Source organism: Myxine glutinosa, chromosome 14, assembly GCF_964187855.1.
Source record: "Myxine glutinosa chromosome 14, kmMyxGlut1.1, whole genome shotgun sequence".
Classification (NCBI taxonomy): Eukaryota; Metazoa; Chordata; class Myxini; order Myxiniformes; family Myxinidae; genus Myxine; species Myxine glutinosa.
In genome coordinates this window covers 32,838,579-32,865,186 of record NC_136274.1, presented here as the reverse complement: position 1 = coordinate 32,865,186, position 26,608 = coordinate 32,838,579, and the positions used below count along the sequence as shown (strand labels likewise).

The 26,608-nt window shown below is 44.5% G+C and overlaps 1 protein-coding gene across 4 annotated transcripts in view; it reads right to left on the bottom strand.

Moving 5' to 3' along the window:
* The window catches only part of GPM6A (glycoprotein M6A), a 141,172-nt gene that overhangs the window by 73,278 nt on the left and 41,286 nt on the right, over window positions 1–26,608 (bottom strand). Inside the window, exon 1 of one of the 4 annotated variants that reach the window (XM_068135496.2) lies at window positions 3,553–3,868. The exons of 2 other annotated variants lie outside the window; for them this stretch is intronic. In XM_068135496.2, the coding sequence (XP_067991597.1) occupies window positions 3,553–3,589 (37 nt within the window). In that variant the 5' untranslated portion in view covers window positions 3,590–3,868. Of the gene's footprint in view, window positions 1–3,552; window positions 3,869–26,608 lie in introns of those variants that run through there. One more of the 4 variants, XM_068135498.2, reaches the window with a different exon arrangement.

Below are 26,608 nucleotides of genomic sequence, written 5' to 3'. Positions count from 1 at the left end.
AGGCCTCAGAATACACGATACGAAAAAAACGACGATTCTGTACACAGGTATGAAAAACCAACACCGAGAAACCTATTAAAGTCACCTCAATAGGTACAAACACCGAAAGAAAAATACCGATTCGACAAAAACACAATTGTGAAAAATTACTTAACTTCGAAAGCGTGCGCGCGGGGACAGCTTTGAAGAGACGTGATGACCAATCTTGCGCATGCGCAGAAGTCCAACGATTTCAAACATAACGAGGGATGATCAGCAAGTAGTGCAGCAGTAGTTGGTTGGATTAGATTATATATATTGTTACGGACGCGGTTAAGATGTTACTTTGGGCCGAGCGGATGGTCAACCGCGACCGTTACAGGATCCCCGATTGGCCCGACTCCCCCAACGTTGACCAGATCGCACCACAGATATTCAATTTGGAAACCTCTAAAGCGACCGAAAGAGAAGGAAGAGAGAAGAAGACAGAGTACGGAGGAATAACAGGATTTATTATACACACAAGCAAAAAGAAGGAGCGATCAAAGTTATTTACAAGCAATGGATGGAAGAAGCAGTCACAGTGAATCGTTAGCTTATACTAGTCAATTTACTTAACCCCAGGACAACGATTAGGACAGACGACGTTCACACTTACACGGGGGATATTGCAGGCAGGTATGGCTTGAGGATGGATGGTTGTTTTGGGAGGCAATGGAGGGTCCAGCGTGGATTGCTGCCTGGCGCGTCCTTTTCGTGGCCTGCGGCCCCTTAGCTGCCCCCTTAGCTGCAGCGCAGCTGGTCGCACGATGGCTCGCACACACCTGCTCGTTCAGGCGTCTTCCTTCTCCCCAGCAACAACGAGCGACAGCAAGCAAGAGGACGGGGTCAGAGCAAGAGAGGCAAGAGGGTGGAGTGCGTCCCGCGGCGGCTTATATTGGTTTCTCACCGAACCTTCGCGCACTTTCTCGGGGGTTCCCGCTCCGCCCTCTCTTAGCCAAACCCCTTGTTCTGGGTTGGATGAGCGGGGCCGACTTACTCCTCCCCCCTATGACGAGGGGGGCGACCCGTCTTCTCTAGCCACTCCCCTTGTTCGTAATGGCCGCAAATGGCGAAGACCGGTCAGCAGCTGCAGGTAAGGCGCCGTCACGTTGCACAGCAGTTCAGTACTGCAATAAACGGTTGCTGTCAAAGCTCAAGTGGGGGAATCCCTGGCACTTGAGCTGCCATGGATCATCGGAGGGGCCTACGCTTTATTTCGTTTGATGCAATGCAGAGTCAATCTAGTGGGAAACACATATTTAGCCTACATAGAATAAGGAAATAAACTATTAAAAAAGATATATCGTGGCCTGTGTGTAAGTTTCATGGAATTAACTAGGAGGACGGCTGCGACCATTATTTACATTACGAGGGTGTTACACACAACAAAACCATACTTTTCACATTCGTTACACTTTCTCCAAAATTGTTACACTTCTCAAAACCGTTACACTTCTCAAATTCGTTACAATATATATGGGGGGAGGGGTGGGGGGAAATCCGGACGGTTGAACTGGTTGAAGGGGGAAACGACAGAAAAAAGGTTTGGAACCACTGGATTAGATGCTGGTTACCTGTGCCACTGAAGGTGGATGGAGGTTATGTTTTCATAGCTGTCTGTCTGTGAGCACGATATCTCAAAAAGGTTATGGACGGTTCAGATGAAACTTGGTGGATAAGTTGAGTGTCTGAACAGGACAACTAGATTAGATTTTGGTTCAGATCCAGATCCAGATTTGGCCTATCAGTGGATACAAAACGTAAACTATTCAGCATGGCGGATGGCGGATGCACTCTCATGGGTGCCATTATAGTTTTCCTCTTATTTGGTTGTTTTAATGCCTGCTCAGAGAGAGAGAGAGAGAGAGAGAGAGAGAGGAGGAGTAAGCTACTGATTTGGTGGGTTTATTTATTTTCTGTTTTATTATTTTATTTTAAAATACCACTTCTCCCTCAGATCATCTCCTTCCCGATGATGGGCCACACATTTATAACAACAATGACAACAAGAAGAAGAAGATGAAAACAAATTGCTGCTGCATTGCTTTCGCAATGTTACTCCATGCGAATCAAATAATTTAAAAATGAGTATTATTACCGCTATTTTAGCCAAAGTCGAGCTTTATAGTACGGCAGAAAGGTGAAATATTTGGGAGAATTGTGACTGATGATACAAGCACGAGAGTTGGCACACAGTCAGAGCATGTCCTAAGGAAGATACTTGGCTATAGGGCCATCGCAGATTTGTCCTGTGACAATAATGGCGGCCATTTTCTTTAAAAAAGGACAAATCTGCGATGGCCCTATAGCCAAGTATCTTCCTTAGGACATGCTCTGACTGTGTGCCAAATGCCATGATTGTATCATCAAAGGCACAATTCCTGCACCTATCTGCCATACTATTCTAGTCTCAAGGCAATAGGATTAAAGGCCACCGAATGGGGCTGGGATTAGCAACCAGTGGTGGGTTGAGGTGAGTTAGAACCAAGCACGCCGCGTAGGGTAGAGCAACACTGACAGTCAGACGCGCCATCGATACATTTCATTCGGCAGTGGAAATTGAAGACCATCACATGGCCTAGCAACGATCATTTGATAGTCCAACCTAGCTTATGTGACGTTAAGGGTTTAAAAATGACCCAGATTGCTAATTCCGCGAAGTCCATTTTTCACGCGTACACATAGGTCACGGCTCCATGGGTGCAAGGCAAAGCGAGATGGTCCTTTGAGACGAGACAAACCACCTTGCATTAGAAAAGAGGGACAGGGATGGGGGAGGGATATGAGAGAGAGAGACAGAGACAGAGAGAGACAGAGAGAGAGACAGAGACAGAGACAGAGACAGAGAGAGAGAGAGAGAGAGAGAGAGAGAGAGAGAGAGAGAGAGAGAGAGAGAGAGAGAGAGAGAGAGAGAGAGAGAGAGAGAGAGAGAGAGAGAGAGACATAGCAGAAGCAATCTAATTAGAGTTGCAGCAACCCACATACGTTAAGCCCTCCCTCCGCCTCCACCTACCGATATCTCTTGCACGCAGATGTCTCTTGCCTTCATTTCTAAGGTTTATTAATACCTTGTGTTAAGCGAAGGAGATCGAACGCATCGGGATATTGAAAATAACAAGTTGTGGCAACACTGTCAAGTCGAGCTATGAAAATACAGTTAAGATCATCACAATGAGGTCACGGGGAAGATACATCAGCAGCAACAGCTTGGCATTTCCACAGTTCGCATCACCGATGTGCAGATCACAAGATGCCTGCTCCTCAAACAGACCTACGTGTGTACCTGCAAATCCCAATCGGCACGAGTGTCTGCCAATCCGCATCAGATGCATCTTTGCGACGACAACACAAATTTTTTTTTTCACCATTGCTCCGAGTACAAACAAAAATTGTGGGAGCAACTGTTCCAAATGATTTCAAGAAGATTTTTCTTCAATTACAGCAATATTTACAGAAAATCTACAAACATCATTCCGTCTCTCCATAGATATATATATATATATCGATGTAGTCTCTCTTTTTCTCTCTCACCTTTTTTCTGTCCATCCTTCTCTGTGTTTTCATCCATCTTGCTTTTCAGAGAGCGAGAAAGACAGACACAACCAGACAACCAGACGAATACGACGCAGGGAAAATGGGACTATAAAGATCTTCTAAATTCAGACAGAAGCTAAAAGACAGAGAGAGAGAGAGAGAGAGAGAAGGACCGCACACCGTTAGAGCTGCAGACACAGTGTACAGAACGGCTCCACCAGCCAGCTGTATTCCGTGAGCCCTCTCACACCTCTCCCTCCCCAATCCCCGTCTCCCACGCTCTCGGTCTCCACCGCAAAACAACCTCTTCTTCCTCATTCACTCACTCATCCCAATTTCCCCAAATCTCGCCAAGCCGTATTAACCTCCCTAACGCATTCCCTTTTGAGAACTCTTCTTTATCCAACTATTTTCCTTCTTTTCTCCACTCCCACACCCTCCACACTCTCCCTGCAAGGCAGAAAAAAGCTTTGTGCTCCTCTACATCCCCCATAGCTGTACATACTCCACGCTAACCACGCGCCTTGGGTTGCCAGGCACCAGATCTCGTGCATTTCCTGGATTCAAACCACCCTGCCGTAAATCCACCACCAAAAAAAAACAATCCGTTTCAGCTACAACACCCATCGAATGGCCACATTCATCGTCACCATCCTCATCCCGAGGTGCTCCATCCCAAGGATGGAGTCACCATTGGTGGCTTTTCAAACACCGAGTGTAAACCGACTGATTAAGGAATTAAATAAATAAATAAAGAGACTTTTCGCAGATGTAACCTCAACAATGCGCAGGGTCCACCAGGAGATGGTGGAAAATGAGACAAATAATTTAAATATATGATTACATAGTGTAGTTGTTTGGGGGAGGAGGCAGTTGTTGAGAGGTGTTGAACACAAAATGTAACTGGTTTTATAAAGGTAAATATCATGATATTCTTGGTATTCAAGTAAAGCCACAAATCCAGCGTTTGATGGATGTTTCAGGCTTATCATGCTCGGCGTGAGCAAGGCAGCCCAGGTTGAGAAACAAATGACGTCATCATTTTGGTCAAGGCTTCACCCTTTTTTTGTTTTTCTCGTAGCTCGAACAATGAGCCCACTATGTACAGTAGAACCTCTTTTATCCGGAATGGGCGATCAAAGGGTGTTCCTGATAAACGATATTTTTGATTGATGGATGTTGTTGATTTAAAAAAAAAAAAAAAAAAACTGGTTCATTTTTAAAAATAATTAAATAAAAAGATTTGGTAAATTTCTTTATTTAAATATTTTAAATAAAAAAATACAAATTTATTAAAATGGATGTGGTGTTTTTTTTTTGTTTTGTTTTTGTATACGAGATCGAGGCTCATGTAAGAGCTAAGAGCTCGTGTAAGTGTTTACATTGTACCCTAACCGAAATATCATAGTTGCCAACTCTAACATTTTTTGTATACTCGTGCCTACCGATGTTATTGACCAATAATAGCAAAAAACATCACTTTCTCAAAATAATATCATCTACGTTTTTTGATAGATTTTCATGTTGTGACAAGGTTACTGTCGGCCTTCAGGTGTACATTCATCAGGAAAACATGATTATTTATTTATTTAATATGCAGCCTGTGACTGATGGTTACATCATTGCTGGGAGCGTGGCGATGCCACCGATGCAGTGCCCCCCGTTCTCCAGTAAGCTGGTACTCATTTTGCCTACCTCGAAAGCATGACCGGCTGAGACAACCCACCTGGTGTTATTTAACAGCAGGACAGAGGCTCAATCTCAAGACCCTAAGATCTTAATCCACCACCTTAACAGTTAAACCAACACCAGGCTTATTATTCTGCTATCAGATCCTCCTCTCTTCCAGTCCCCGCCCTCTCTCAGATCCTCTCCGCCCTCTCCCAAATCATCCCTCCTCCCAGGCCCTCCCCATCCTCCCAGACCCTTCCCATCCTCTCAGACCCTTCCCATCCTCTCAGACCCTTCCCATCCTCAGACCCTCCCCATCCTCTCAGGCTCTCCCCATCCTCCCAGACCCTTCCCATCCTCCCAGACCCTTCCCATCCTCTCAGACCCTTCCCATCCTCTCAGACCCTTCCCATCCTCTCAGACCCTCCCATCCTCTCAGGCTCTCCCCATCCACCCAGACCTTCCCATCCTCCCAGACCCTTCCCATCCTCAGACCCTCCCCATCCTCAGGCTCTCCCCATCCTCCCAGACCCTTCCCATCCTCTCAGACCCTTCCCATCCTCTCAGACCCTTCGCATATTCTCAGACCCTCCCCATCCTCACTCTCCCCATCCTCTCACTCTCCCCATCCTCTCAGATCCTCCCCATCCTCAGGCCCTTCCCATCCTCTCAGGCCCTCCCCATCCTCAGGCTCTCCCCATCCTCTCAGACCCTTCCCATCCTCTCAGGCTCTCCCCATCCTCAGGCTCTCCCCATCCTCAGACCCTTCCCATCCTCTCAGGCTCTCCCCATCCTCTCAGACCCTTCCCATCCTCTCAGGCCCTTCCCATCCTCAGGCTCTCCCCATCCTCCCAGACCCTTCCCATCCTCAGACCCTTCCCATCCTCTCAGATCCTCCCCATCCTCTCAGGCCCTTCCCATCCTCTCAGGCCCTCCCCATCCTCCCAGGCTCTCCCCATCCTCCCAGACCCTTCCCATCGTCCCAGACCCTCCCCATCCTCAGACCCTCCCCATCCTCTCAGGCTCTCCCCATCCTCCCAGACCCTTCCCATCCTCTGAGACCCTTCCCATCCTCTCAGACCCTTCTCATCCTCTAAGACCCTTCCCATCCTCTCAGACCCTTCCCATCCTCTCAGACCCTTCCCATCCTCTCAGACCCTTCCCATCCTCAGACCCTTCGCATCTTCTCAGACCCTCCCCATCCTCTCAGACCCTTCCCATCCTCTCAGACACTCCCCATCCTCTCAGACCCTCCCCATCCTCTCAGACCCTTCCCATCCTCTCAGATCCTCCCCATCCTCTCAGGCCCTTCCCATCCTCTCAGGCCCTTCCCATCCTCAGACCCTTCCCATCCTCTCAGATTCACCCCATCCTCAGGCCCTTCCCATCCTCTCAGGCTCTCCCCATCCTCAGGCCCTTCCCATCCTCTCAGGCCCTTCCCATCCTCTCAGGCCCTTCCCATCCTCTCAGGCCCTTCCCATCCTCAGGCCCTTCCCATCCTCTCAGGCCCTCCCCATCCTCAGGCTCTCCCCATCCTCTCAGACCCTTCCCATCCTCTCAGGCCCTTCCCATCCTCTCAGGCCCTCTCCATCCTCAGGCCCTTTCCATCCTCTCAGGCCCTCCCCATCCTCAGGCCCTCCCCATCCTCAGGCCCTCCCCATCCTCTCAGGCCCTCCCCATCCTCAGGCCCTCCCCATCCTCAGACCCTTCCCATCCTCTCAGATCCTCCCCATCCTCTCAGATCCTCCCCATCCTCTCAGGCCCTTCCCATCCTCTCAGGCCCTCCCCATCCTCTCAGACCCTTCCCATCCTCAGACCCTTCCCATCCTCTCAGGTCCTCCCCATCCTCTCAGATCCTCCCCATCCTCTCAGACCCTCCCCATCCTCTCAGGCCCTCCCCATCCTCAGACCCTTCCCATCCTCAGACCCTTCCCATCCTCTCAGACCCTCCCCATCCTCTCAGGTCCTCCCCATCCTCAGGCCCTCCCCATCCTCTCAGGCCCTTCCCATCCTCTCAGACCCTCCCCATCCTCTCAGGTCCTCCCCATCCTCTCAGGCCCTCCCCATCCTCTCAGGCCCTCCCCATCCTCTCAGACCCTTCCCATCCTCAGACCCCCCTAGCTTTCCTTAGTCACTTCACATCCTCCCACCATGGATGATTTCCATCGTACCCCTTTTTCTTCTCTCAATGTTGGCAACGATGCAACACCTAATCCCAATAACCATAACCCTCACCCCTCTCTCACCCCGTGGCTCTCTGTGTATTTGGCCTCGCCCGATGCATCGAATGGCACGCGGGACGTGTAAATATACATGGGAGGAACACAGTTCAATCTGTGTGTATTTATTTTTGTGAACACAACATAAATGAACGAGGAGGCATCACATATGATATGTGTAGATGTACCGGACACGCTCATTTTATAATCCTGCTTTGGGAATGGATACATTACCCCCTCCTCATTCCCTGTGGATTCGCTCGCTACAGCCATTGCTTTCTTCACGGCAAAGCCTTTAAAACGAACTACTCCAAAAAATAAAATAAAAAACCAATCAAATGTCCAATTACCTTCGGAGTTTTTGCATATGGACCTGGAGGGGGAAAAGCGACTGCGAAAAACGCTTCCAACAACCTCCGAGAGCATAAAATTACAGAAGTTACCTCGAAAAAATTCACATTTTTTTGGCCATTATTTTTTCCCGGATAATGGGTCATCCGTTATTTGGATGTCCGGATAAAAGAGGTCGTGTTATTACCAAAAAGTATTGGGACAGCAGACCCAAACATGAACAGAGCCCCCAACCTGCGTGCATGTATTTTCCCACACTGCAAAGCAGTACATGCTTCATAAGGTGTGCAGGAGCAGGGGCGGATCCAGGAATTTCAAGGCGGGTGGGTGCATGAAACTATAGCGGGGGGGGGGGGGGGGGGGATGGGAGGGGGGGTAAAGGTGGGGTCTGGGGGTCCTCCCCCAGGAAATTAAAAAAAATTGATTGTCAGAAACGGCATTGCGTGCGTTCTTGGAAGTTTCTGCAGTTCCTTGTGTTCTTCCCTGGTCCAACAGTTCAGCAGAGTCGCACCGCCTGCACCCTCATCCTGGATCGAGGGGGGGGGGGTGCGCACCCCCTGCACCCCACCCCTGGATCCACCCCTGGGTAGGTTATTACAAATACAACAAGAAAGAGCAATCAGAGATTGCAAACCCTCGCCAGGATGTATTTTGAGTGGTTTTTAAGACTTTTGTGTTAAAACAAATATGGCGGCCGAACCACGTGACCGATGACGTGATCATGTTTTCCTAAACTAATTCATTCCTCGATCAAGAAATTTCATCTTGATTGGATGAAGTTTTGTACTTGTCGAATTATGACGTCATAATGGAAGCACCTATTACATCATCATTAACCTATTTTATTCCCCATGGAGAGTTCTTTACAACGAGCTATGTCTCAATTTTTTCTATTCAGCACTTTTGGAGATATGGAGGTGCAAAGTTTTTCGATTTTTCCAAGATGGCGGCCGAACCATGTGACCTATGACGTCATAATTATCATAAAATTCTGCAGGTGGAGTTGCACCTATAGTGAAAATTTCCTGTCAATCGGACCAACGGTTGCAGAGAAAATCATATTTATTCTGCGCGGACAAACAAACAAACGGAATGAAATGCAATACCCTCTGCTCAGGCGAGGGTAATTACTACAGAGTTCATAGAACACCTTAAACCGTGTTTGTGTATGTATGTGTGTATGGGTATTGTGTGTATGCATGTGTGTATGCATGCGTGTATGCATGCGTGTATGTATGTGTGCAGTGCATTGTTTCACACAAATTATTTAACAACCTTTGATGGAACGACCTCACAAACCATTGAATAGAGGTTAATAATTCTTTTTCAGGTAGATACTGCTTATGGAAGAGCTGGAACATATGTAGAACTAGCAGAGTTACCCGGCGTTGCCCGGAAGATAAACTCAGTCACGTGTGTGTGTGTGTAGTGGGCTTTTTATAGTCAGAGGAAGCCACGCCCCTTGGGCACGCCCCGCTGCCACGCCCCTAGTCTAAATCTGATGGGCCCATGTTTTTTGTCGTTAAATGTTACCCCCAATGGACCCCCTCTTCCCTCTCTCAGTCACTTCCTTAGGCTGTCCATGAGGCACAACCGAACAAACAGACGTTCACAAATAGGGCTATCGGAACCCAAGAAGAAGAAGAAGAAGAAGAAGAAGTAATATAATAAGAAGAGGAAGAAGACAGAAGAAAGAAGAAAACGAAGAAGATAGAAGATGAGATGCAATATGGATTTTCATGGAGCATTTATTAATTAGTATTGTAGGTTGAAAATTTATCAATATATTAATTCTCCAAGAATCCCAGTTGTTGAAAATGTACTTCCTGATAATAAAAAAAACTCTGATATTATCTCCAGTTCTATCGATATCACCATTCAGAGATAAATGGACACTTTTTGTTCCCACACACTGAACATGCCGCCCCTTAGTTCAACTCCATTATTTTTACTTTTTAGGTACGAGGTATTTTCACTACAAGTTTTCTTTTCACACTCATCGAAAGACAATACATTCTATTTATTGATAATAATTTTTAAAATCAAACTAACTTTCCGACACCTTGAGTATGCCTTCTTGCCTTTCAATATAAATGTTCATACCTTTATTAGTAAAAGACAAAGCATATTTTTAATAAAAGGTCATCAGTCTGTCGTTCATTTATTCAGGGTTAAAAATTATATTTACATCGATTGTTTTTCTTGTATTAACGACCTTTTAAAAATTTACAACTTTTGTAATCGGATAATAATTAAACCACTCATTCTAATCATCATATCTTTCCTTGAAGATGATTGGTCTAATTAATTCCTTCAACATCTTTGATTTCTTCTTCATTTCATACTTTATTGATTTATTACTTGTAAAATTATAATTTTCCCAACAAAATCTCATGGCTTCAAAATAGCTACAAAGTAGCCGAATCATTGCTTCAAAGTAGCCACGTAAGTAACCACGTTGATATCCTTTTCAGCATACATTAGTCATATCTTGCATAACCACGTTGATATCCTTTTCAGCATACATTAGTCATATCTTGCATAACCACGTTGATATCCTTTTCAGCATACATTAGTCACATCTTGCATAACCACGTTGATATCCTTTTCAGCATACATTAGTCACATCTTGCATAACCACGTTGATATCCTTTTCAGCATACATTAGTCACATCTTGCATAACCACGTTGATATCCTTTTCAGCATACATTTGTCATATCTTGCATAACCACGTTGATATCCTTTTCAGCATACATTAGTCACATCTTGCATAACCACGTTGATATCCTTTTCAGCATACATTAGTCACATCTTGCATAACCACGTTGATATCCTTTTCAGCATACATTAGTCACATCTTGCATAACCACGTTGATATCCTTTTCAGCATACATTAGTCACATCTTGCATAACCACGTTGATATCCTTTTCAGCATACATTAGTCATATCTTGCATAACCACGTTGATATCCTTTTCAGCATACATTAGTCACATCTTGCATAACCACGTTGATATCCTTTTCAGCATACATTTGTCATATCTTGCATAACCACGTTGATATCCTTTTCAGCATACATTTGTCATATCTTGCATAACCACGTTGATATCCTTTTCAGCATACATTAGTCATATCTTGCATAACCACGTTGATATCCTTTTCAGCATACATTTGTCATATCTTGCATAACCACGTTGATATCCTTTTCAGCATACATTTGTCATATCTTGCATAACCACGTTGATATCCTTTTCAGCATACATTTGTCATATCTTGCATAACCACGTTGATATCCTTTTCAGCATACATTTGTCATATCTTGCATAACCACGTTGATATCCTTTTCAGCATACATTTGTCATATCTTGCATAACCACGTTGATACCTTTTCAGCATACATTAGTCACATCTTGTATAACCACGTTGATATCCTTTTCAGCATACATTAGTCACATCTTGCATAACCACTTTGATATCCTTTTCAGCATACATTAGTCACATCTTATATAACCACGTTGATATCCTTTTCAGCATACATTAGTCACATCTTATATAACCACGTTGATATCCTTTTCAGCATACATTAGTCACATCTTATATAACCACGTTGATATCCTTTTCAGCATACATTAGTCACATCTTATATAACCACGTTGATATCCTTTTCAGCATACATTCGTCATATCTTGCATAACCACTTTGATATCCTTTTCAGCATACATTAGTCACATCTTATATAACCACGTTGATATCCTTTTCAGCATACATTCGTCATATCTTGCATAACCACTTTGATATCCTTTTCAGCATACATTAGTCACATCTTATATAACCACGTTGATATCCTTTTCAGCATACATTAGTCACATCTTATATAACCACGTTGATATCCTTTTCAGCATACATTAGTCACATCTTATATAACCACGTTGATATCCTTTTCAGCATACATTAGTCACATCTTATATAACCACGTTGATATCCTTTTCAGCATACATTCGTCATATCTTGCATAAGCTCTTTGATATCCTTTTCAGCATACATTAGTCACATCTTATATAACCACGTTGATATCCTTTTCAGCATACATTAGTCACATCTTATATAACCACGTTGATATCCTTTTCAGCATACATGAGTCACATCTTATATAACCACGTTGATATCCTTTTCAGCATACATTCGTCATATCTTGCATAACCACTTTGATATCCTTTTCAGCATACATTAGTCACATCTTATATAACCACGTTGATATCCTTTTCAGCATACATTAGTCACATCTTATATAACCACGTTGATATCCTTTTCAGCATACATTAGTCACATCTTGCATAACCACTTTGATATCCTTTTCAGCAAACATTAGTCACATCTTGCATAACCACTTTGATATCCTTTTCAGCATACATTAGTCACATCTTATATAACCACGTTGATATCCTTTTCAGCATACATTAGTCACATCTTGCATAACCACTTTGATATCCTTTTCAGCATACATTAGTCATATCTTGCATAACCACTTTTATATCCTTTTCAGCATACATTAGTCACATCTTGCATAACCACTTTGATATCCTTTTCAGCATACATTAGTCACATCTTGCATAACCACTTTGATATCCTTTTCAGCATACATTAGTCACATCTTGCATAACCACTTTGATATCCTTTTCAGCATACATTAGTCACATCTTATATAACCACGTTGATATCCTTTTCAGCATACATTAGTCATATCTTGCATAACCACTTTGATATCCTTTTCAGCATACATTAGTCACATCTTGCATAACCACTTTGATATCCTTTTCAGCATACATTAGTCACATCTTGCATAACCATTTTGATATCCTTTTCAGCATACATTAGTCACATCTTGCATAACCACTTTGATATCCTTTTCAGCATACATTAGTCACATCTTATATAACCACTTTGATATCCTTTTCAGCATACATTAGTCACATCTTATATAACCACTTTGATATCCTTTTCAGCATACATTAGTCACATCGTGCATAACCACTTTGATATCCTTTTCAGCATACATTAGTCACATCTTGCATAACCACTTTGATATCCTTTTCAGCATACATTAGTCACATCTTATATAACCACTTTGATATCCTTTTCAGCATACATTAGTCACATCTTATATAACCACTTTGATATCTTTTTCAGCATACATTAGTCACATCTTGCATAACCACTTTGATATCCTTTTCAGCATACATTAGTCACATCTTATATAACCACGTTGATATCCTTTTCAGCATACATTAGTCACATCTTATATAACCACTTTGATATCCTTTTCAGCATACATTAGTCACATCTTGCATAACCACTTTGATATCCTTTTCAGCATACATTAGTCACATCTTATATAACCACGTTGATATCCTTTTCAGCATACATTAGTCATATCTTGCATAACCACTTTGATATCCTTTTCAGCATACATTAGTCACATCTTATATAACCACGTTGATATCCTTTTCAGCATACATTAGTCATATCTTGCATAACCACTTTGATATCCTTTTCAGCATACATTAGTCACATCTTATATAACCACGTTGATATCCTTTTCAGCATACATTAGTCACATCTTGCATAACCACTTTGATATCCTTTTCAGCATACATTAGTCACATCTTGCATAACCACTTTGATATCCTTTTCAGCATACATTAGTCACATCTTATATAACCACGTTGATATCCGTTTCAGCATACATTAGTCATATCTTGCATAACCACGTTGATATCCTTTTCAGCATACATTAGTCATATCTTGCATAACCACGTTGATATCCTTTTCAGCATACATTAGTCACATCTTATATAACCCCGTTGATATCCTTTTCAGCATACATTAGTCACATCTTGCATAACCACTTTGATATCCTTTTCAGCATACATTAGTCACATCTTATATAACCACGTTGATATCCTTTTCAGCATACATTAGTCATATCTTGCATAACCACGTTGATATCCTTTTCAGCATACATTAGTCATATCTTGCATAACCACGTTGATATCCTTTTCAGCATACATTAGTCACATCTTATATAACCACGTTGATATCCTTTTCAGCATACATTAGTCATATCTTGCATAACCACTTTGATATCCTTTTCAGCATACATTAGTCACATCTTGCATAACCACTTTGATATCCTTTTCAGCATACATTAGTCACATCTTGCATAACCACTTTGATATCCTTTTCAGCATACATTAGTCACATCTTATATAACCACTTTGATATCCTTTTCAGCATACATTAGTCACATCTTATATAACCACTTTGATATCCTTTTCAGCATACATTAGTCAAATCTTGCATAACCACTTTGATATCCTTTTCAGCATACATTAGTCACATCTTGCATAACCACTTTGATATCCTTTTCAGCATACATTAGTCACATCTTATATAACCACTTTGATATCCTTTTCAGCATACATTAGTCACATCTTATATAACCACTTTGATATCCTTTTCAGCATACATTAGTCACATCTTGCATAACCACTTTGATATCCTTTTCAGCATACATTAGTCACATCTTATATAACCACGTTGATATCCTTTTCAGCATACATTAGTCACATCTTATACAACCACTTTGATATCCTTTTCAGCATACATTAGTCACATCTTGCATAACCACTTTGATATCCTTTTCAGCATACATTAGTCAAATCTTATATAACCACTTTGATATCCTTTTCAGCATACATTAGTCACATCTTGCATAACCACTTTGATATCCTTTTCAGCATACATTAGTCACATCTTATATAACCACGTTGATATCCTTTTCAGCATACATTAGTCATATCTTGCATAACCACGTTGATATCCTTTTCAGCATACATTAGTCATATCTTGCATAACCACGTTGATATCCTTTTCAGCATACATTAGTCACATCTTATATAACCACGTTGATATCCTTTTCAGCATACATTAGTCACATCTTATATAACCACTTTGATATCCTTTTCAGCATACATTAGTCACATCTTGCATAACCACTTTGATATCCTTTTCAGCATACATTAGTCACATCTTATATAACCACGTTGATATCCTTTTCAGCATACATTAGTCATATCTTGCATAACCACGTTGATATCCTTTTCAGCATACATTAGTCATATCTTGCATAACCACGTTGATATCCTTTTCAGCATACATTAGTCACATCTTATATAACCACGTTGATATCCTTTTCAGCATACATTAGTCATATCTTGCATAACCACTTTGATATCCTTTTCAGCATACATTAGTCACATCTTATATAACCACGTTGATATCCTTTTCAGCATACATTAGTCATATCTTGCATAACCACGTTGATATCCTTTTCAGCATACATTAGTCATATCTTGCATAACCACGTTGATATCCTTTTCAGCATACATTAGTCATATCTTGCATAACCACGTTGATATCCTTTTCAGCATACATTAGTCATATCTTGCATAACCACGTTGATATCATTTTCAGCATACATTAGTCACATCTTGCATAACCACGTTGATATCCTTTTCAGCATACATTAGTCACATCTTATATAACCACGTTGATATCCTTTTCAGCATACATTAGTCACATCTTATATAACCACGTTGATATCCTTTTCAGCATACATTAGTCATATCTTGCATAACCACGTTGATATCCTTTTCAGCATACATTAGTCATATCTTGCATAACCACATTGATATACTTTTCAGCATACATTAGTCACATCTTGCATAACCACGTTGATATCCTTTTCAGCATACATTAGTCATATCTTGCATAACCACGTTGATATCCTTTTCAGCATACATTAGTCATATCTTGCATAACCACGTTGATATCCTTTTCAGCATACATTAGTCACATCTTGCATAACCACGTTGATATCCTTTTCAGCATACATTAGTCATATCTTGCATAACCACGTTGATATCCTTTTCAGCATACATTAGTCATATCTTGCATAACCACGTTGATATCCTTTTCAGCATACATTAGTCACATCTTGCATAACCACGTTGATATCCTTTTCAGCATACATTAGTCACATCTTATATAACCACGTTGATATCCTTTTCAGCATACATTAGTCACATCTTATATAACCACGTTGATATCCTTTTCAGCATACATTAGTCATATCTTGCATAACCACGTTGATATCCTTTTCAGCATACATTAGTCATATCTTGCATAACCACGTTGATATACTTTTCAGCATACATTAGTCACATCTTGCATAACCACGTTGATATCCTTTTCAGCATACATTAGTCATATCTTGCATAACCACGTTGATATCCTTTTCAGCATACATTAGTCATATCTTGCATAACCACGTTGATATCCTTTTCAGCATACATTAGTCATATCTTATATAACCACGTTGATATCCTTTTCAGCATACATTAGTCATATCTTATATAACCACATTGATATCCTTTTCAGCATACATTAGTCATATCTTGCATAACCACGTTGATATCCTTTTCAGCATACATTAGTCATATCTTGCATAACCACGTTGATATCCTTTTCAGCATACATTAGTCACATCTTGCATAACCACGTTGATATCCTTTTCAGCATACATTAGTCATATCTTGCATAACCACGTTGATATCCTTTTCAGCATACATTAGTCATAGCTTGCATAACCACGTTGATATACTTTTCAGCATACATTAGTCACATCTTGCATAACCACGTTGATATCCTTTTCAGCATACATTAGTCACATCTTATATAACCACGTTGATATCCTTTTCAGCATACATTAGTCACATCTTGCGTAACCACGTTGATATCCTTTTCAGCATACATTAGTCACATCTTGCATAACCACGTTGATATCCTTTTCAGCATACATTAGTCATATCTTGCATAACCACGTTCATATCCTTTTCAGCATACATTAGTCATATCTTGCATAACCACGTTGATATCCTTTTCAGCATACATTAGTCACATCTTGCATAACCACGTTCATATCCTTTTCAGCATACATTAGTCATATCTTGCATAACCATGTTCATATCCTTTTCAGCATACATTAGTCACATCTTGCATAACCACGTTGATATCCTTTTCAGCATACATTAGTCACATCTTGCATAACCACGTTGATATCCTTTTCAGCATACATTGGTCACATCTTATATAACCACGTTGATATCCTTTTCAGCATACATTAGTCATATCTTGCATAACCACGTTGATATCCTTTTCAGCATACATTAGTCACATCTTGCATAACCACGTTGATATCCTTTTCAGCATACATTAGTCATATCTTGCATAACCACGTTGATATCCTTTTCAGCATACATTAGTCATATCTTGCAATAACCACGTTGATATCCTTTTCAGCATACATTAGTCACATCTTGCATAACCACGTTGATATCCTTTTCAGCATACATTTGTCATATCTTGCATAACCACGTTGATATACTTTTCAGCATACATTAGTCACATCTTGCATAACCACGTTGATATCCTTTTCAGCATACATTTGTCATATCTTGCATAACCACGTTGATATCCTTTTCAGCATACATTAGTCACATCTTGCATAACCACGTTGATATCCTTTTCAGCATACATTTGTCATATCTTGCATAACCACGTTGATATACTTTTCAGCATACATTAGTCACATCTTGCATAACCACGTTGATATCCTTTTCAGCATACATTTGTCATATCTTGCATAACCACGTTGATATACTTTTCAGCATACATTAGTCACATCTTGCATAACCACGTTGATATCCTTTTCAGCATACATTTGTCATATCTTGCATAACAACGTTGATATCCTTTTCAGCATACATTAGTCACATCTTGCATAACCACGTTGATATCCTTTTCAGCATACATTAGTCACATCTTGCATAACCACGTTGATATCCTTTTCAGCATACATTAGTCATATCTGGCATAACCACGTTGATATACTTTTCAGCATACATCAGTCACATCTTGCATAACCACGTTGATATCCTTTTCAGCATACATTAGTCACATCTTGCATAACCACGTTGATATACTTTTCAGCATACATTAGTCACATCTTGCATAACCACGTTGATATCCTTTTCAGCATACATTAGTCATATCTTGCATAACCACGTTGATATACTTTTCAGCATACATTAGTCACATCTTGCATAACCACGATGATATCCTATTCAGCATACATTAGTCATATTGTTGCGGACGCGGTTAAAGATGTTATTTTACCGAGCGGTTGGTATTACCGCGACCGAACATTTATTCCCCGATTAGAACCCGATTCCACCCAAACGTTGGCTGGATCGCACCGCGGCTGCTCAATGAGGGAAAAGACTAAAACGACGAATGCAAAGAGGAAGACGAAGGCAAAGAAAGGTTTGGAAATACTACTAAATTTATTTACTATTTACACACATAAGCAAAAAGAAAGCAGTCACGTTTATTTACAACACATAAGACGCAGGTGACACAGTGCAAATACTAGCTTACCTACAGTCTTAATTAACCCAGGACAGAACAAACAAAAGACAGACTCACGCGGGGAATGATGACAGGAATCGCAGGAGGTGGATGGCTGGAGGTGAACGCTTGGTGGAGCCAACGCGGAGCTTGGTGGAGCTTTGGTGGAGGTGAATGCTTGGTGGAGGTGAACGCTTGGTGGAGCCAATGCGGAGCTTGGTGGAGCCTTGGTGGAGGTGAACGCTTGGTGGAGCCAACACGGAGCTTGGTGGAGCCTTGGTGGAGGTGAACGCTTGGTGGAGCCAACGCGGAGCTTGGTGGAGCCTTGGTGGAGGTGAACGCTTGGTGGAGCCAACGCGGAGCTTGGTGGAGCCTTGGTGGAGGTGAACGCTTGGTGGAGCTAACGCGGAGCTTGGTGGAGCCTTGGTGGAGGTGAACGCTTGGTGGAGCCAATGCAGAGCTTGGTGGGGGGTTGGTGTGATGGGTTCTCTCTCCTTCCCTCACAAGCTTCAGGACTCTTTCTCTCTCTTTCTTAGTCCCACCCAGTCCAACAACTTCCTCTCTTGCTTAGTCCAACTCAAGGCCTTTCTGTCTTCTGATCTCCTCCCTCCTCGACTCTCTCTGGGGGCCTCTGCCTCGGGTTATATAAGCCCCACCCTTGACCCTTTTGCGAACCTCCCCAAAACGTTCCCTCTCCGCCCTCTAAAGCCAACCCCTCGTTCTGGGTTGGTCGGCAAGGGCTGGTTCACTCCTCCCCTCTATGACGAGGTGGGGACCCGCCTTTCTTCCCCAACCCTGCCTCGTGGTCAATGGCGGCAATTGGAGCGGAGGTAGTTTCCAATCGACGAAAAGGGGGAATGGAGGTTTTGGGAATGGGAATGAAAGGAATCTATCTCTTTCACTTGGTGCAATGGAGTACTTCTATTAATGGGAGACACAGCCTTACCCTAAAACACAGAATAAGATATAACTATCGAACAGGGGTATGCTATGATTGGCTGACGTGTATGCTTGTGGACTAATTATGGGACGCCCTTTTGACCTTTACACAGCTCCGGAGGCAGGAGGCGCAGAATAACCAATAATAATAATAAAGCACACAATAAAAAAACACAATCCTCATATCCGCAACACTGCACCCTCCTCCTCTTAGGCACGGCCCGGGCCTACAACTTTTATTTAGTGTGACACGTAGGTGTAGTTCCCTCTACTTTTAACCTGACCCTGAGTGCGACAGTTTTAAAACATAAATAAATGTGTCCCGCTGCTCCATTGCACCCTGCCTAACAGACTTACGCCCACAGTTAACCGAATTGCGGAATGGTCTTTAAACTATACATTGACGGTGGGGAGCATTATTTAAAATGACTCTGCTTTTATTTACAAGACTAACCCAGGACCTGTAATTGTTCTTTCTGGGGGGAGACAGTCTGCTCTGCATCGACGCACCATGAAACCACCCAAAAACGCACCAATACACCCCCAAGCACCAATCGGTGCAGTCATCACTGTTCATCAATGTTCAACAATAAAAAAATAACCAAACAACCCCTAACCCTGCAGGTGATCTCTTGCTCTTCGGCTCCCTCTGCTGGCTATTATTATGTCTTCCAGTTGTTGTCATTCTCTCTCATTTTCTTACTGGCGGCCTATTTGCAATAAAGTGTGCCCAACGTGTCCATTTTATTTTCTTTATTTATGGCCCACAGGGCCGACTATGTGTGGTTCACCTGTGGGGCATCGGTGCCCTGTGGCCAAGGTCCGCCAGCAAGATTTCGGGCCCTCATGGCCGGTTCCAGTAGAGGGGCCATGCCCCAACCCATGGGGTCCATCAGTGGTGCTCGGCCACAGGCATGTGGTCCATAATGTGGTGCATCGATGCAGACAGCTGGTTCTGGGAATTCCGGGCACACAATGGAGGACTCACGCATGCTCCCCTCGGTGCCCAATGGCGCACAGGTCATGTGGGAGACAAAAGAGACAAATGAGCGAGGGGTAAGTTCACAAGGGTACACATCAATAAGGCAATGCAAGGCGAAATGCGTACGGAGAGCGAAATGAGAAAGCTCGTCCCTACTGTACGTCACCCCCCCTGTCACCTACACTACCCTTGCCCTTACCCCATATTTACAAAATCTACACATTTACAAATTCGTCGCTAATGTCTCGTCTCCCCATATTTCTTCTACACCAAATTCGTCTCCACAATCCCTCTAGCCAAAATTTGCCATCATCAATTCATCATCAATCCTCATAAGGAGGAAGAGATGGAACACAAAGCACAATGTCACACCCACGTCATGATGCGTCTCACAATCCAAACATTTGCATCATAAAAAATAATCAAACAACCTGGCATGGTGTGGAGTACCTGTCACCTCAGGTGAGTGGATGCAGATGGTGCGAGGAGATCCTTCTTCCTAACTATCCTCTAAATGACTTTAACACACTTTACACTACCCGGGGTCTCTCCCTGCCAATCCATTGGCCAACTTACACTATGGGTTCTAAAAACCAATTCCCATTGACCAAACTGTGGTGCTTCTCAATTTGGGGTCTCACTCCCCCGATTCAACTCCCGGTGCCCTTGCACAATTTCTGGGCTGGGGCGTGTAGCTCTCCCAGCAGGTCTACCCACCTGCACACCTCCACCACTGTAGTTGCCACCCGAGCTTACCTAGCTCCTCACCCTAACCTAACTAACTGGGGAAGGCCCCTCCTGGCTCTGTCACCCCTTGGTGCCCTCTGGCACTGGGCTACCCGGGTCCGTCCTCCGGATCCTCGGGCCCCATCCACAACAACTCTACCGGCTCCCAGAGCCCACCTGCGGCCTCACCTGGCCGACATCCTCACAGTGGTGGAGTGCCCAAACCAACTACACACACTAACAGGCTACACGCCCAGCCATTTCCACAACACTAATGCACCCATCCAACATCATTCTTCCAACCGCACCACAGATGCCAATATCCAACCACAATTTACCTGTACCCTCTACCTAACACTTACACTACCCGCCCCGGGTATCCGTGATGGGGGTCCATCCTTCCCCCATTCACACCTTCGCACCATCCACTCCACTCCACAATTTCCGCCATACTCACTCCACGACGATCCATTCCAATACTCCAGATATTCCACACTACCATTCATTTATTCCACACAACCATTCTCCATACACCTGTAGTTGCACACCTGTGCACTCACACCTGGTGCCACCTGCACCCTCCTCCTCTTCCTGGACCATTCGGTCAGCACAATACACAATCACCTTCACTCACTCATACACTGCTCCATCCACCTGTTCAGTTGCACACCTGTGCAATCACACCTGTTCAATCCTCAAACACATGGCATCATCTCATCTACCTGTTACCCTGCTAACTTAGTGCTCCCCGTCTTCCCTTTAAACTAAGCACATACCACGTCATTATCATCCACACTAATCTACCTGCGTCCCCACTACAGGTATCCTTGTCACTAACTAATCTTAACGTTACCTAATGTCATCTTCTAGGTCCCTACACACAATATCCTAACCCACCCGGGCTAGTTTTCACTGCAATCAACCCCATAATCTAGTGCTCCTTTGCCCCCCCACTGTGAGGGATGGTGGATTTGCCATCCCACCACATCGGGGAGGTCCTACTATCAATTTCGCTCGTCCAAATCCAACAAATCAAAAATTTGCCAATCATCTGCCAATCACTACCATTACCAATCACTCTGCCAATCCTTTGCCAATCATCAAATTTTTCCTTTTTCTAATTTTGGGTCCAAAACACTAACCTCATCACCTGTCTACTTATTAGATCCTCTCGGTGCGCCAATTCACGTCTGCAGCCCGGCTTCGTACAGCCGAGCAATGAATGCGGGTTCTTTGGTACCGGCGGTTGGATGCGTCCGACATTCGGTGCAGGGAAGGAGGCTTACCCGGGCCGAGATCCCACGCACCATCTTGGCACCGAGCCATCCAATTGCCCGATCTCGACCTGCCGGAACGTCTCAATAAAAAGTGGTCGCCATGACGACCCTTCCTATCGGGCTGCCCGCTCCGCCTAGTGGAGCACGGACGCGGCCGTTCAAAGCGAGGCCCAGCTTGGATCGCGTACGGCGGTCCTTTCGAACCCGCCGTGGCTCGGATCCCCGCTGGTTCTCGCGGCACGCGAAGCCCGGCACGCACCGAGGGCCCGATTCGGCTATAAGTCGCTCTAACCGCTAACCCGGTTACCGTCGATGCCTCACCTGCATGCTTACACGCATACGCTACCCCTTTCTTGCTCATACATCCAGCTGTTCCCATGCTCCTCGTCGTACCTCCTCTTACACACCTCGGTACACTCATTCCGCTCACAGACTTGGTCACACACCTGACCACCGAACACCTTTGCACGCACTCGTCGCTCGCACACCCCACCAACACACCTCTTCGCGCCCCCTTCTCGGTCACCTCCTCTGTGACTATCACAGGTGTGCTCTCACTCGCACACCCAACCACGTGCCTCACGACCAACTCAAGTGTGCATTCCCACACACGCTCTACCATTCCAGGTGTGCATCCTTCCATTCCAGGTGTACATCCTCGCTCACCTGTCACAACCAACTCACGCTCCGTGTCACTCTCACTACGTTCACCTCCATTCTTGACAGCGCACTCACCCTTACTTTCGACAGCGCACTCTTTTCTCATGCCCCTGTCCGTTACACACCTTTCTCGCGCACACTCTCCCGTTACACCCTCTGTAACACTCACCACAGGCGTGCATTCTCCCTTACTCTTGACAGCGCACTCTTTCCCCTTGCACCTGTCCGTTACACACCTTTCTCGCGCATCCTCTTGCGCACACTCTCCCGTTACATCCTCTGTAACACTCACCACAGGGGTACACTCTCTCGTTACTTCCTCCGTAACACTCACCACACCGCACTTCCATGTGCTCCCTCGCACACGCGCTACGACCGACTCACTCTCGACAGCACACTCACTCCTTGGCGCGCACTTTTTCCTCACACACCCCATGGTCGGACATTCTCGCACACCTCTTTTTTCGCACACCAGACCTGTCGCACACTTCACCAACGGCCTCTCACGAACACCCGGGTCCACATCAACTCCCAAGCCGACTGAAGCTCCCCTCACATCATGTACATTTTCTCGTATATCGCCACTCACCTTGGCACCTCGTCTCCTCACCTCCTTTGCCACCTGCAAACTCTTTATTTGGTTAGTGAGCAGCACATCATGAGTTGAGCACCGACCTTGTACATATTCCATTACTTCCTCCTTTATCTCCCTCTTAGTTTCTGTCCGTCCCTTCTTAATTTCACTCACCTCTTCTTCCACTTCCTCTAATTTTTGCTTCACCTCTTTTATTTCCCGGTGCGTCTCCTCAAGTTCGTCCTCTAAGGCTACCGTGACCGTCTCTATGTGCATCCTCACCTGCCGGTCCTTTGTCTCCATTACCTCTGTCACCTCGTCCAACCTCATTGTCAGTCCCTCACGTACCATCTGACATTGCCTCTGTGTCGCTATCAAGTCATTTTTAATTTCTTTTTGTGTCGCCTTTAACCCTCCTAGTACCGCAGTGTTCCTTTGAACCTGCTCCACTAACTCCGTCTGTCCCTCCGTCAGCTGTTCCACCTCCTCTGTCAGATCTTCTATTCCCCCTTGTAACCTCGCCGTATTATTTCTCACCTCTTTCTCTATACGCTTTTCGCCTCGCTTTACCTCCTCGCGTACCCCCGAGACCTCCTCACTTACACCTCGTCGTATCTCCTCTTTCATCTCCTCCATCTGGTTCCCCATCTGTTCGATTTCCCGGGCGGATTGCTCCCCTATTTCCCGCAATTTGTCTTCCATCCTATTTTCTAACCCCATTAACCCATTTTTCACCCCCTCTAACTGATTCTCCTGGGCAGCCATTCTATTTTCCACCCCTGTTAACCCATTCTTTACCTCTTTTATCCCGTTGTCTAACCCCTCAAATTTAGCTTCTAGCCGTTCCCCCATTTTGCCCCCCATTTCTCCCATTTTGCCCCCCATTTCGCCCCCCAATCGCTCACTATCAGCCCTCATTTGCTCACTCTGAGCATCCATCCGGTTCCCCATTACCCCCATTTGGCCCTCCAATCGCTCACTCTGAGCCTCCATCCGGTTCCCCATTTCGGCTTCTAATCGCTCCCCCTGAGCATCCATTTTTGCCATCATTTGAATCATAAAGACTCGCATGTACTCTGGCATCTCTGGCTCGGCTGCCGCGACCACGGGCGCAGCGAAATTTGGTACTGCTATGGTCACGGGCGCGGCAAAATTTGGTGCCGCTACACCCACGTGCGCGAGGACGCCATCTTGTGCGTCTGATACCCCCTCAACCACCTCCTCCATATACATTACCCCGAGGTCCTGGGTTACTCCTAACCCCTCCTCTAGCTCACCCACCGGCATCCGATCGCCTTGACCAGCCATGGCGCGATTTCAAAATTCGGGTTTTCCTTTTAAAACACAACAATTTCCAGCTGCTTGTAATTTTGAGCGCGTTAAACGCGCTTCGGGCCTCGTATCCCACTCCCCGACACCAATTGTTGCGGACGCGGTTAAAGATGTTATTTTACCGAGCGGTTGGTATTACCGCGACCGAACAGTTATTCCCCGATTAGAACCCGATTCCACCCAAACGTTGGCCGGATCGCACCGCGGCTGCTCAATGAGGGAAAAGTCTAAAACGACGAATGCAAAGAGGAAGACGAAGGCAAAGAAAGGTTTGGAAATACAGTACTACTAATTTTTTTTACTATTTACACACATAAGCAAAAAGAAAGCAGTCACGTTTATTTACAACACATAAGACGCAGGTGACACAGTGCAAATACTAGCTTACCTACAGTCTTAATTAACCCAGGACAGAACAAACAAAAGACAGACTCACGTGGGGAATGATGACAGGAATCGCAGGAGGTGGATGGCTGGAGGTGAACGCTTGGTGGAGCCAACGCGGAGCTTGGTGGAGCTTTAGTGGAGGTGAATGCTTGGTGGAGGTGAACGCTTGGTGGAGCCAACGCGGAGCTTGGTGGAGCCTTTGTGGAGGTGAACGCTTGGTGGAGCCAACGCGGAGCTTGGTGGAGCCTTGGTGGAGGTGAACGCTTGGTGGAGCCAACGCGGAGCTTGGTGGAGCCTTGGTGGAGGTGAATGCTTGGTGGAGCCAACGCGGAGCGTGGTGGAGCCTTGGTGGAGGTGAACGCTTGGTGGAGCCAACGCGGAGCTTGGTGGAGCCTTGGTGGAGGTGAACGCTTGGTGGAGCCAACACGGAGCTTGGTGGAGCCTTGGTGGAGGTGAACGCTTGGTGGAGCCAACGCGGAGCTTGGTGGGGGGTTGGTGTGATGGGTTCTCTCTCCTTCCCTCACAAGCTTCAGGACTCTTTCTCTCTCTTTCTTAGTCCCACCCAGTCCAACAACTTCCTCTCTTGCTTAGTCCAACTCAAGGCATTTCTGTCTTCTGATCTCCTCCCTCCTCGACTCTCTCTGGGGGCCTCTGCCTCGGGTTATATAAGCCCCACCCTTGACCCTTTTGCGAACCTCCCCAAAACGTTCTCTCTCCGCCCTCTAAAGCCAACCCCTCGTTCTGGGTTGGTCGGCAAGGGCTGGTTCACTCCTCCCCTCTATGACGAGGTGGGGACCCGCCTTTCTTCCCCAACCCTGCCTCGTGGTCAATGGCGGCAATTGGAGCGGAGGTAGTTTCCAATCGACGAAAAGGGGGAATGGAGGTTTTGGGAATGGGAATGAAAGGAATCTATCTCTTTCACTTGGTGCAATGGAGTACTTCTATTAATGGGAGACACAGCCTTACCCGAAAACACAGAATAAGATATAACTATCGAACAGGGGTATGCTATGATTGGCTGACGTGTATGCTTGTGGACTAATTATGGGACGCCCTTTTGACCTTTACACAGCTCCGGAGGCAGGAGGCGCAGAATAACCAATAATAATAATAAAGCACACAATAAAAAACACAATCCTCATATCCGCAACAATATCTTGCATAACCACGTTGATATACTTTTCAGCATACATTAGTCACATCTTGCATAACCACGTTGATATACTTTTCAGCATACATTAGTCACATCTTGCATAACCACGTTGATATACTTTTCAGCATACATTAGTCACATCTTGCATAACCACGTTGATATCCTTTTCAGCATACATTTGTCATATCTTGCATAACCACGTTGATATACTTTTCAGCATACATTAGTCACATCTTGCATAACCACGTTGATATA